This window comes from Vanacampus margaritifer, chromosome 1 (genome assembly GCF_051991255.1).
Source record: "Vanacampus margaritifer isolate UIUO_Vmar chromosome 1, RoL_Vmar_1.0, whole genome shotgun sequence".
NCBI classification, from domain to species: domain Eukaryota; kingdom Metazoa; phylum Chordata; class Actinopteri; order Syngnathiformes; family Syngnathidae; genus Vanacampus; species Vanacampus margaritifer.
In genome coordinates this window covers 11,328,153-11,342,221 of record NC_135432.1, presented here as the reverse complement: position 1 = coordinate 11,342,221, position 14,069 = coordinate 11,328,153, and the positions used below count along the sequence as shown (strand labels likewise).

At 39.1% G+C, this 14,069-nt stretch overlaps 1 protein-coding gene across 4 annotated transcripts in view; it reads right to left on the bottom strand.

Annotated features, from left to right (window-relative positions):
- Nucleotides 1-14,069, bottom strand: part of wnk3 (WNK lysine deficient protein kinase 3) — a 53,061-nt gene that overhangs the window by 24,813 nt on the left and 14,179 nt on the right. For all 4 annotated transcript variants that reach the window (XM_077572218.1, XM_077572235.1, XM_077572225.1 and 1 more), the window contains exons 3-8: nucleotides 3,758-3,930; nucleotides 2,617-2,837; nucleotides 2,017-2,174; nucleotides 1,840-1,928; nucleotides 1,543-1,762; nucleotides 15-306 (exon numbers count right to left, since the gene is read on the bottom strand). In XM_077572218.1, coding sequence (XP_077428344.1) covers nucleotides 15-306; nucleotides 1,543-1,762; nucleotides 1,840-1,928; nucleotides 2,017-2,174; nucleotides 2,617-2,837; nucleotides 3,758-3,930 — 1,153 coding nt within the window. The remainder of the gene's footprint in view (nucleotides 1-14; nucleotides 307-1,542; nucleotides 1,763-1,839; nucleotides 1,929-2,016; nucleotides 2,175-2,616; nucleotides 2,838-3,757; nucleotides 3,931-14,069) is intronic.

Here is a 14,069-nt window from a genome sequence, read left to right as displayed (position 1 = left end):
GGTTTGTACTTTACCTGGCAGGCATAGTGTTGCCCCTCTGACAACATGCTGGTCCGCTTCAGGCAGGTTGTCAGAGTCCAGCCCTCCTCCTCCAGTTGCTCCACCCCCCAATACTGACGGGCTGGACAGATGGGTGAAGGTGTTGGAAGTTTGAGCAGAGTCGCGTCTTTCTTCAAATCCCTGCTGTTGTTGCTGGAGCAGCTGCTGCTGCCGTCGCTCCCGCGACTTCTTTATCAGATTGACTCTGTCCCGGATTGATTTTCCCACCACCTTGGCATCACTCTCATGGAAGAAACCTGACTTTACCTGGGACAAAAGACGGAGCGGGAGGGACAAAGATGAAGAGAGCCAGAAGAAATCCTGGGGCGCACAAATTGATCATTTAGAGTTAGACCAAAATAATGGTGAAAATCTGCTGCATAGTTGAAACATTTTGGAGTTCCTGTGTTGTCATCACATCGGATGTCATCATATCACCCCAGCAATCAGTGCGGCTGAATAGCCCTGTGCTGTGGATTCCACTGTTGTGAGCTGCTGGCTCACTGCACCCGCCGTTATCTTTAATAAAGACGACAAAAAAGCACTTCACGAGGCCTCGTGCTTTGTCTTTTTACAATGCTGTTTCTATAAAATGAAAAAAATATCCTCAAGAAGTTTCAGTGACAGAAGCAGTGGAAATTTCAGTCTCATGATAGTTGGATATAATCCAATAGTCATGTGGATGGGTGACTGTTGTTTCTATCTAATATGGCATGTTTTACTTTGCTAAGGTGCTACTTCATGTTTTGCTCCCATTTCTGTTATCTTAAACAGGGATGTGATTTGACCAAAGTGAAATTATCTGAAAATTTAGCCGGGGGTCTGGGGGCCCCCAGCTAGGGAAGCCCCCTGGAGCTCATGGGTTTTCCGTGTTTTTAAGTACTTTCAATGCACTCACATGACAAAGAAATAGACAAAACAACAGCATAAATTTTCAATGTATATTGAACTATCCCATATAAAATGGCAGTTTTAGTCAACTCAAAATCAGTCACATTCAAAAACATTGGACTGCCTTTGCTTTTAAAAACTATCACTGAGAATATCATCATATCTAACTAATGTGATTACTAAGTTAACACATAAATAATGTTGAAGAGTTCAAATTTCATGAACAAATAATTGTATCATGACCAAATGAAAAGTAACTCATATTAGAGCATACCACAAATGTCTTTGTTATAGCAGAAGATGTTATCTGTCGGAGTCATGTGCATACACAATGAACTACTTAAAAATAAAAAATAAAAATAAAAAATCAGATTTTTTTTTTTTTGGGGGGTGGAGATAAAAAAAGCGTAATTCCGCGAATTAGCGGAAAAATCACATCCCTGCTTAATAGGAGCAGACTATCTATCGATGAGTGAAGATGACGAATGAAGAAATACAGTCACGGTTTTAAAAGTTGACTAAATCGAAGTTGGACCAGCTTCATGGAACTGACTGCAGTCCATCTTTGAGCAACCAAAAAAAGTGCCACTTTTCTATTGTCTGGTGTCTCACCATCTCGAGAGCCACTTCCTCAGCACTATCATTCTCCAGGTCGTAGCTAAACTCGATGGCCTCGTTATCCTTGTGTTTCCCCTTCAGTTTTTTGGGCTCCTCGACCCAAATCCTGAGAGCCAAACAGTCCTGGGTGCCTGTGTCTTCCTCTGCCAACTCTACGCGGACACCCGTGTCTTCGCCAAAAAACGCGTGATTCAGGAGGTCTCGGATGGAGAGCCTGTGCATGGAAAGATTAGGATAACAGATGTGAAGAAAAACACTTTTCTGGGTCTAATGAAAAGAAAACCCGCTTACCTCTGACTTTTATTCTGACGAATACAACCTTCAATAATCTCTTTTATCTCTGGGTCATTCACTTTATCAAAGCTGGCTGGTTTTATACCCTGCAGAAAGGCATGTCGGAAATAGTTTTGAATGACAAAATGATCAACTTAACTCCCGGTGAGTTTCACGCATGCCCAATTGACTCACGCTTGTAACTTTGCGATAAATCTGAGCAGCATTTTGGCATTCGGAGTAGGGGTATTCGGAAGTCGCCATCTCCAACATACACATTCCAAAAGCGTAGACATCCACAGACTCATCATAATGCTCCTCATACATCTCAGGAGCCATGAACTCTGGGGTTCCTGTTCAAGCACAACAGGCAAATACAGCTTCATCCCTATTCGAGCCCAATCAGTGACCAGTTGTGGGGATTTAGATCAGGGGATCTTGCTAATCTTTGTCAACTGTAGCCTGGCGAAACAGAGAGACTTATTTGTGATTAAGGGCTATACAAATAAATTTGACTTGACTCAATATCCAAAATTGTCTGCTAACTTACAGTACATATCGGCCAATATATATCTTATCAGACATTATATTATGCTGCATCGGCTCTCCTTTGCTTAAAATGCCCAATTACTACACTGAGCTTGTGTAAGTGCACATACATTTTAGAGACGCTTGTCAATAGTCATCTACAGTATACTCTGTGAGCACTTCATATTTATGGACCTCAACTTGTGCTGATGTGGCAACCACACAAGCATAGATTTCAAACGGACGCTGTCTCTTTAAGAAGCCTACCTATGACGCTTTTGGCAAAAGAAGTCCTCATGAGGGTGGCGAGTCCCAGATCACCTATTTTTACGGAACCAGTGGGACCCGTTATGAAGATGTTGTCACATTTAAGATCCCTGTGCACGATGGGAGGGGTCCTGGTGTGTAGGAAATGAAGGCCCTTCAGGATTTGCCGACACCAGCTCCTCAGCACTTTGGGCTTCATCACCTTAAAACGCTTCAGGTACCTGCACAAAGACACGGTTTCAAATACTGTACAGAAAATGAATGCTTAGACATAGATGAAAGAACAACCCTTGGAGTCAAATGACAATAATATCTCTCTAATATTTCAAAAACATGTAAATGTACTCAGGGATGTGATTTGACCAAAGTGAAATTATCTGAAAATTTAGCCGGGGGTCTGGGGGCCGCTGGCACCCAGCTAGGTCCAGGGTCCGTGTTTTTAAGTACTTTCAATGCACTCACATGACAAAGAAATAGACAAAACAACAGCATAAATTTTCAATGTATATTGAACTATCCCATATAAAATGGCAGTTTTAGTCAACTCAAAATCAGTCACATTCAAAAACATTGGACTGCCTTTGCTTTTAAAAACTATCACTGAGAATATCATCATATCTAACTAATGTGATTACTAAGTTAACACATAAATAATGTTGAAGAGTTCAAATTTCATGAACAAATAATTGTATCATGACCAAATGAAAAGTAACTCATATTAGAGCATACCACAAATGTCTTTGTTATAGCAGAAGATGTTATCTGTCGGAGTCATGTGCATACACAATGAACTACTCAAAAAAATTTAAAAAAATAAAAAAAAAATATCGGATTTTTTTTTTTGGGGGGGAGATAAAAAAAAAGCGTAATTCCGCGAATTAGCGGAAAAATCACATCCCTGTGTACTCCTTCCAAAATAATATTTTTGAGTGTGCTCCTTCTAACATGCATGCAAAATAATAAACTTGATTATGTTTGACAATGGAAATCAAGTAGCTTATGTTAAATGACATGGCCATTGAAAACTAAATAATAGTTTATTTTGGATGACAATGTTTTAACCAGACAAAACATGACACCTTTAGTATAGGACTATAAATGGCTGAGTGTTAAGTGATAGATAATAAAAGGCCACACTAACGTTTTGAGTGTTCCCGAGGTCATGAGTTCAGTGACAAGGACAATGCACTTCTTGCCACGGAGTACAGACTCCCACGAGTCGTAGAAGCGCACAATGTTGGGATGCTGGAGCCCCTTCAACATTTCCGCTTCTTCCTTGAAGCGCTGCTGCTCCGCCTTGGTTAGTTTGCGGTCCTGAGGGGAGAGAACATGTGAGACAAGAGCAATTGCAGTCTATAATATTTGCCGCCCCCGATTCTTCTCCAGCAGGTTATGTCTTATTTTCTGGAAATAATTATAGGCCCCCCCCATTGCCTTCAATTGGGGGGGGCCCGGCAGGATCACTGAGTGACATGGGGGGGGGGCACTTCACCTTGTGATTTATGTTAAAACTAATACAATAGCAAGGCAAAACACAATGGCTATACAGAAAAAAAGTCTACACGCCTCTGTTCAAATGCCAGTTTTTATATATATACACACACACACAAAAATGAAACAAAGATAAATCAATAAAAAACTTTTTACACCATAAATGTGACCTATAGTTTGTACAATGCAACTGATTTTTCTTTTTTTTTTTTTTAAGAGACCAAATAAAAATAAACAACTGAGCTGATGGGGTTTCTATAACTTGAGATGTGGCTGTGTTTAAAATTAAGCAATCACACCCTGGAATAGTTGCCAGACAATTGCAACCATAAATTTAAAGAGGAAAAAAAACAGACTGAATCTCAGTGTTATCAGTGAGTGCGGGACAAAGCAAAAAAGCTTAGTATTAAGTGTACCGGTAATACCTACGGGGGGGGAAAATGTGCTGCTTTTTTAATGGGCCCATTTTCCAATTAATGTTTGTACTGTTTTTTTGTTTGTTTACACTGAAATAAGACGGACAATTTTGTATTTATAGCCATAACTACAATAAAATAAAAAATAAAGTCCGTCTAAAAAAATCCAAATTTTGGACAACTTCACTTTTTGTTTTTTTTGTTTACAAATCTATATTATTGGTCAGTCTCCACTCCATGTGGGTCTATATTAGGTATCAGTATTAACAAATCTAAAGTGTTGAAAATGACTTGCATTATTTGATGAAGGCTCAACAAACATGCAGTTTTGTTTTGTTGTTGTTTCCAGATGCAAGCATTCCGGCCCAATGCCAGCAATATATTGTATAATTGTATACAGCACCTAGTCAAAGAATGCATTATAGGCTCATGGGCTGAATGGAGTCATAAATGATTTTTACAATGGCAGCAGGACACTTTTCAGGGGTTGGAAAATGTGCACATTTCTGGAGAAAATACAAGGTCAGAGCACCACAAGGTTAAATAAAACGCATTGAACTGACATTCTAACAGGTACCCGGTATATTATCTTAATTATATTATAATGTCTTACATGACTGCAATAGTAAGTGTAACTGCATAACTTTAATTATTCCTGACAATGTACACAGAATTTGTTGTTGTATCGTCTTCACAACTGGGAATCTTTGTCTTCTCATGACCATGCACTGACATGGAAGACCTCTAGATGCCAGTAGCCAGCAGTGCAAAAGTGCCGAGGTAGCACCTTAAGCTTTTATGCCAACACGTTTGTGTGCACACATCTGAAGCATGGCTGGCGAGAGGATGTGGCAAAAATCCAATTCACTCGCAACAATCATTGTGAAACGGTGCTAAAAGGTGCTATTCCGTTTACTTGAAAGACACAATTTGTATGCTACCTTGAGGTTTTGTTTTCTTTGGCCCTTCATTTATCAAGTACCAGTAGGCTACAAGTACCCTGAATGCCAAGTCAAAAATAACAGTGTTGATATGAAGATGCGGTTATTCCAATTTTTTATACAAAAGCATCAAACACTGCTTTCAAAGCGTGCTGCACTATTCTTAGATATGTCACTAGCAACTGTTGTTGAATGCTTATTCCACAAGTACAGAATCCAAAGAATTTCAGCTCCTTGGTCTAGTCCTCAAATAACAGATATTTGTGTAGAGTCTTGTGATAATTACATACATTTTCTTACCTTGTTGTGTTCAAGCAAAATCTAACAGAAAAACACACAGAATATGTAGACTAGAGGCAGATGCACAGCAGCGCTCGTCACTAACAGGCCTCACTAAAAATAGACGACATTGTAAATACAAGCTTTCCACTGATCAATTCCATCAATTCTTTAGCATTTCTGGAGCAAAGGTCCAGCATGGGAGACATTATACAAAAGAGGTCAGAAATGACAATCATGTAATAATACAGGAGTGTCTACCCACATTTCACTCTTTGTATGTTTGATTTCCCCCATTTCTTTCAAAATGGATTCAGTGTCCTTTTGTGGAAGTCCTGCTGGAGACAACCGCTCCATCCCTCCTCTCGTAACAGCTCTTTGTTGCACTATTATGGCTAAGAATAAGTCGAGGCTCACCGTCACGCTTGACCTCAGCGGCTACCTTAGGTAACGCTTGTGTAAACGTGGCTGACTATGTTCATAAACATCAAGACTGCCTGTCCCCCTCACCCCCGATCATGTTTTAATAATTTTCTCAGCGATAACCACGCCTGAGTGTTGAGCACAACAGGAGAAAAGAGCGTTAGATTGCCACCTCAGCATCTATTGTGTCTCCCCCCCACAACATCGAGCTGTCTTTGAGTCTGCACGGTTCGCACAGAGTTCAAACCTGGCGAGTCAGACTTGCATAAAAACCTTGTCCCGCATCTGCATCTACATTCAACCGCTATCAACTATGCTGCTGTCAAATTAAATATGTTATTGTAGTTTGGAAGAGCCTTTTTGTTAATGGCTGACCTTATAAACATGTTGTGGAGGATTAGACATCTGGCTGAGCATGTCAAGCTACACGTAAAGTAGCCTCGTAAAATGGCAGAGAAATGTAAAGGATCTGCGCTATAACGCTCACCAAATAGATACTGCAGATGACGTCAGCGCTCACACACTTGAGCACTAAAACGTCTATTTTGCAGAAGAATGTGACAGTTATCATCAGATGTCAGCAGCATACTGAGGGATACTCGCTGCTTTCATGTTTACATTGATTGTTATGTAGATTAGTAACATAAGGCAAGTTCATAAAATAAGCTTTGTTTGTTTCTTCAGACATTGGTCCAATTATGGTGCATTTGATTCCCTAATGTTCAAGTAAGCATCCGGCATTTGGCATTCTGAAGTGGCGGGTGGTTGGGATTAGATTACTGTAAGCCACAACAGATCTTGGTAACAAGATAGATAGCTGGAAAAGAGCTGGCCCACATGCCAGATTAGAACGCCAGGCCACTAGGCCAACTTCACTAACTATGTAAACTGGAATAGCAATTTTAAGAGCCCATTGTGGATTATTGATTGAATTTGCTCAGCAAATCTATCTGTCGCCGAATTTAATTTATTCTGCCCCTGATACTATCTGCAGTGTCAGACTAACAAATAATCACAGGAGTTAATCTTTCATTCATGACAGAATACCCATTGATGGTTTGCAAGCTTGAGGCTTTAGCTGACCAAATGTGTCTGGTCCCTTTGGGTCGATTGGGTTCAGCTACAGTGCGTTGTATTTAGTTTCTAAATGTAGACATTCATCAATACTGTCACCGGATGACTTCAACTAATGCAAATGGTTCCTGGGTGATCAGAACCAAATGTTGCCCACCCAGCATCACTTGCAGGCTAGCCATCCTGGAGGGGGGGTGGGGGGGATCCCTCCATCATTTTCTCTTTCCCCTAAATTGTTTTTTCTGTGTCTGGATGGCAGTTCTAGACCAGGGGATGTCGTTGATATGTGTGAACTACAGGCCTGGCGCATTCACTGCCAGCCCAGTTAAAATGGAACTTTGACGTCTATAACCGTCAACGGCAGTGAACGCGTTAACTTGAGAACCAGCCAAAATCATCTCAAAACTCCTCTCTTCTTACCTTTAGCTTATCACAGATTGTTTTTCCACACCAAATCCAAAAATATGTTTTTATTTCTAAACAAGAGGCCTTTTCAGAGCCTTTCTGTCCAAGCATTGTTATGAGAGCACGAGGTGCAGATTACACGATGACAAAACTAATCCACGTACTTAATGGCCCTAAAGGGAGTGTACAGTGTGAGCTGTGTTGAGCTGCTCCAGTCCGGGACAACTGGGTTGAACCAGTCTGCTTTCTGCTGCCGCTGGTATGCTGTCTGTGCAGGGTTTTTGTTCCAGCCTGACAGGTCCCCGCTGTAATTAACTCCCTGGATCACTCTGCATGTTCACTCACACGGACAAAAATTATGGATAGCGAGAAAGCGAAAGGGGGTTGAGAGGCTGTGAGATAGACACAATCGGAGCATCCATTTACATTATGGGGAAAAAATAAGTTTTCATCATACGTTACTGTATGACATCGTATCACGTGAGCAATCAGTGCGCCTCAGTAGAGCTAATTTTAGTCAGCATTAATTCATTTACTCTGCCGTGTGTTTTACATTTTCATTTAGTTTTTTTGTGACACTTTTGAAAGAACGACAGTGCTAAGAGAAGAACATCCAACAGAAGTTATCGATCACAATCAAGCCATGTTTTTGCTGTTTGGTTTGATAGGACCATCAATTAGTATTCAGCAGCATTTTGTAAACAAAAAAAAACAGTTTGTGCTGTTTAACACCAAGGAGTAGTGAGTGAAGCTGTAGACTACTACTGTATGTCAGATTCTCCTGCTAGCCACTCGCCGTCATAATTGGCGCTGTCAGGCAGAAATCCTGTATGTCCAAAAATGGACAGTTTCCTATTTTTCCACAAAACAATGCTATTAGTCTGTCCACACGTCATATTTTATTTTTACACATTATCAACCTATTTAAAGTGTTGAAAATAGCTTGAGAACAAAGCTTACAACTCTCCTGAAGACTTCAACTGCCTAAGAAGTGTCATACTACACCTTTTACTGTCAAAAATTAAAGTCTGGATGTTCTTTAGAGAACTGAACATAGATAGGTGAGATACATATGAGTAAGTCTGTTTTGTTAAAAACGTAATGCTGTAACGTTTCGGCGCAGAAGGAAGCACGTCAGCCTCGAAAATGCAATTTATCTCCGCCTATTACATTGCTTAGTCGGGTCATAGCTTTAGTCATTGCATCATGGCTCTGCGAAGAAAGTGTTTAGGAAGATAATGAAACCACAGTTGTTTGCTTTACTAAGTATCAAAGGCATTTTGTCTGCTTGGGGATTTGCGTGAGCAGGGAAGGCGTATTGATGTTAGTGTGCAATGGTATACAATAGCGATGTTAAAAAAAAATTAAAAAAAAAAAACATCCCCAAAACAAGTGAACTTGGATTCTGTGAGGATTCTGCCTGACAGCAACATTATGCTTTTCACTTACAATTTAAAAGGTAGTGTTTAAGGTTTTAATTAATGTCAATGAACGAGATGTGTGCACCCCTCTTTAAAGTTGAGGGTCTTCAAAATAGTTTTTTTTTTTAACTCATTTGCTCCCCAAAATGTATAAATATGTTCTATTTTAAATGTTTTAAGTGTCCCAAAGACGTATTTATACGTGCAAAAAAATATATTTTAAAAATGTTTTATTTATTTATTTTATGCTAGAGCATACAGAGAAGGAGTTGATGCAACTGCAGAGAACGGTTGAGGAAATTATAGTGATTACAAAATCGGCCAGCAATTGACAGCAGAGTAAAAGAGATCAACCAGGGTCATGTTGAAAAAAAGCTCACTTATTTACTCACAGTTCTAAACAGATTTGTGAATAATGATGAAACGTATGCATATTCTAATGCTAATTGCTGCAAAAACGGAAACAGACAGAAATATACTTTTTTTCCGAATATAATTAAACTCAGTAGTAAAATGATTGGTGTGTGCATCTCTCCAATAAAAGACAATTTGATAAGTATCTCGAGACATGGGTTGGGAATGATACAATTCAAGGACAGTATTGGAACGATTCGCTTCAGTTCAAGCCAGTGGGATTCTGATTCAATTTGGTACAACTCAGTTCGAGAGGGTTTGAGTAAATGAGTTTCTTGCTGTCATTTTACAATACTGTATATACAACCTTTTCAGTATTGTAAATGTGGCATTTCTTACAAGGAGCAAAGAAGCAAAAAAGTATTTAGTCAGACACTCAGTGTGCAAGTTCTCCCACTTAAAATAATTCCTCAGACTGTGGAAGTTTTTTTTTTTTAAAGCCTCAAGACCTTTCTTTTTAAAAAGGCCTATTATTATTTTTATTTTATTTATTGTAATTTTTTTTAACTTTTCCCTGTAGCACTTTAAGATTTCTTTTGAAATGTTAAGTGCATTTCAAATTAAACGTTGTATTATTATTATGTAATTTTCATCTTTCATTTCAATTGTAAGAAACAGAATGCAATGTGATGTGATGCAAAAATCCTGAAAATCACATTGCCGGATTTTTAAATAATTCATTATGGTGTGAAATAAGTATTTGGTCACCCTATATATGTATATATATATATATATATATATATATATTATATGTATAACTGGAAAAATAAACAAACTCTGAATATCGACCAATGGTCTAACCTCCCCATAAATCACATTTTAATGGAAAAAATATCTGCCTCAAATAAAAACCAAATATCAAAATTTATAGAAACATGGTCTACGTATATAGAATTTTTTAACCTAATTCTGGTTACTTAATTCTGTCTGTTAGCGAGAGCTACTACATCGTGATAACTTACATTGATGTTTCTGCATTTGGCAATTTATTATTATATTATATTATTAGTATGGGATTTTTTTTAATGGGCTTTAGGTGAACTGATGAATACACACACACTCGCACGCATGCACGCACACACACACACGCACATACACATACTCACTCACATACAAAAAAAAATAAATAAATATATATATATATATATATATGTGTGTGTATATGTATATATATGTATATATATTAAAAAAATAATAATAATAATAAAAAAAAACATTTATAATTTTTTTTTAATGTATTTGTTTTTTTTAAAAAAGGAGAGCAATGATGATGTCAAATCGAATGAACAATACTGAGCTCTCCTGGGGGAAAAAAAAAAAAAGTATTTGGTCACCCACAAACAAGCAAGAGCTGGTTTGGGGCAAGATCTCACACAATACAGTATGAGAAATTATTTTAAAATCCTACAATGGGATTTCCAGGATTTTTGTCGCGCTGACCGGTATCTTCTTCAAGAACACACCCAATGATGGAGGCATGGAGGAAAATGCACAAGTGAGACAAATTTAAGGGAGATATATCGCTCTATTTTCTGCCTGTGGAATTTCACACAAAGACAGAGAAGAAATACCCGTAAGAGCAATGCTGCCCAGTGTCCACACTGTGAGCTTTAATTTCCCAGTCTTTCATGCTTTGTTTGGACAACTAATCCCTTGGCTTCTCATCTTTATGGCGAGAGGAAGATAAGCAAGGTGCTCCCACAAAAAGCATCCACTTGTAAATTGCCTTCTTCACTTAAGGCATTGCGTTATGTAATCCTTTGTTTGTTGTTACCGTCACTGAGTCAATTCAAATTTTAATGTCAACAATGTGTGACTCGCTTAAGCACTCATTCAAATGACCCTGTGCTTTGGAATGACTTTGGTAATCAAGAGTAAACGGCGCAGCTCATAGTCAATGTGGTAGTCAAGCTTTAGTGTGCAAGTGAGTCTGTGTGCGCTTGAATTTCCTCTCCGCATGTGGTGACTTAGTGTTAGCTAGGCAACTGCTCATTGGGAGGAATGCCATAGTAATCCGACATTTGGCTCATCTCTTTCTCACTCCGTCTCTCGGCTTTTTTTTTCTCACATGCAGCACCTCTTGTCACTGTTGTATCGGTTGTCTCGCACTCTCAGTCTCCATGTGTTTTGTCTTTAACAATAGCAGCATCCTACCATCAGTTTACAGAATACTTTACATACAACGAGACAATGAAGTCTAGCAAGGCAGAAATGATACTTTAATGTTATTACAATACTATTTTCTATTATTCGTATCATGTTTTGTTTTGTTCTTCTAGCAATGGGCTGGGCCTCTACTGTGGTGAAAGCATGTGTAGGAGAGGCGTACTGGGCTAATGGCATTTTACTTTGTATGACATCCTATCCAAGTTGGTCGAATGCACTTGCGGATAAACAGTGGCCAGCGCAATTACCAGCAACACAGTACAAAAAAACCCCATTGTGGTCAACGTGGATAGCAGCATGGCTGCCAGTTGTCAGTCTGAAGTCCGAAGTGATCTGAATGATAAGCTCCAAACCGCAAAGCCAGCAGTCAAATGAAGATGTAAGCTACAACACTGCTTTCTATTGTACTTTCTATTCTCCTCCGCAAGAATGTCTCCCACGACTACGTGTTACAATGTTCTCCATTGCGCCTCGGCTTTCATTTCCATTTCCATCTCCATCACATGCGTCATTACGTTAGGCAAGCAACAATGTGTGGGATCGGTTTGTGGCGCAAAGTGTCCCAAATATTACATTCATCATAGTTATTAACCAATGTTAAAATAACATCTCCTTTGTAACAACTATGAATGAATAGAACATACCCTTGCGAAATAGTGCCAAGCCCACAATTCTATAATTCATAACCGCTTAATTAAAGATAGTCACAGTCCTCCTCAACAACCCATCCTTTCAGATGCTGGGATTTACTGTAAAGGTTTCAAAACAAAGAGCTCCTGTAATTCTACACATAAAAGAGACGGGAATAATGTGCTGTCAGTGCAAATATTATAATTCATATTCATTGCAAGGTAACTAATCCTTATCAGCTGCAATGTTGTTGTTTTTCCCTTCAACTTTTTCTTGCGTCCCTGTTCTGTACGACAGACCTGATCACGGAGGAACTATGAAAGGCGTAACTAGGGCGTGGCAACTGCTGCCTGTAGGGAATAGCTAAGAATGGGGTGTAATGTTTAACAATGCTGCCAAACAATTGTCATTGTCTGACAATGATTTCTTTATGTCACAACTCGTGACGCTGGCGCCAACGTGATCAAGTTCGCGGAATGCCACGTTGACAAAGCAATGTCCCACTTTGTTGAGTGCTGTGTGAACGACACAGGTAAATAAATACAGACGCTCCCCTACTTACGAACATTCGAGTTACGAACATGTCTGCACGCATGCGCGCATGTCAAAAAATCTTCGGAAAGAGATGCTGTAAATTAGATTTTTTATTGCGCACCTTTTTCCGAGTACTGTAGTGCTTCTTTCCGCCGCTAATACCGATGCTTGGCGCTGTGAGAGCTCACCCAGCATTGGAGGCTCAGCAACGTGTCGAGGAGGGGGAAGAAGAAGAAACGCCTGTCGCTCATAGATAAAGCCATCGCACTCTTCGAGCAGCAAGACCCAAATATTGAACGTTGCACAAAGGTTGCAAATCAATTGAATGATGCCATACAGTGCTACCGCATCATTTATGATGAAAAAAGAAGAAAACTGTGCAATTGTCGTTAGATCGCTTTTTTCAGCCAGTTTCTAGTAAAACCTCCAAGGAAGATACTCATCAACCCTCATCTTCTTCTCCGCGACCCTCAACTTCTTCCTACATTGAAGTTACGGAGGAGGAAGTAACTTTTGAAGCCCATTCCAGCGACGACAAAGAACCTCTCATGATATAAAATCCTCCTCTTCCTCCTCCTCCATCATCTCCTTAAGCATCGAGCACATCTTCCAAAAGTAAGTTAAACTTCATTTTATTTATCTTATTACGTACATGTACATACTGTGTGTGTCTCTCGCTCTCTCTCTCTAACATACGTAGTACAGTACTGTACGTATTCTCTTTAAACATAAATTATAATACAAAATATAGCACTGAAGCAACTTACGAACAAATTCACCTTACGAACGATCGCTCGGAACGTAACTCGTTCGTAAGTTGGGGAGCGTCTGTACTGTCTCTACGGTTACATCTCTAATGCGCCAATTTTGCACTGGGAAAGGAACTTCTTTGACATTATTGGAATAAAATGAACCCAAGCTATTCGCAGGGATAGGGAAACATTCACAAATAACTCGGGGTGTGAATTGCCTAGTCTTGGCGATTCAATTCGTATCACGATTCATAGGTCACGATTCGATTCGATTAATCCCGATACAAATCTATAAATTGATTATTGCGATTTTTTTTTTAACTCAAATTTAGAAAATACTAATCAACTAACTTGTACATGTACACTGTAAGATTTGTTTGAAAGTGTATTTATTTATCTGAAAATTCAGGCTTATAACTGAGCCACTGCATTTAACAAACATGTTGCAGTGTTTCACGTTTGAACAGCACGGAAATAAATTATTAAGGCTTAATGTTCCATTAATAT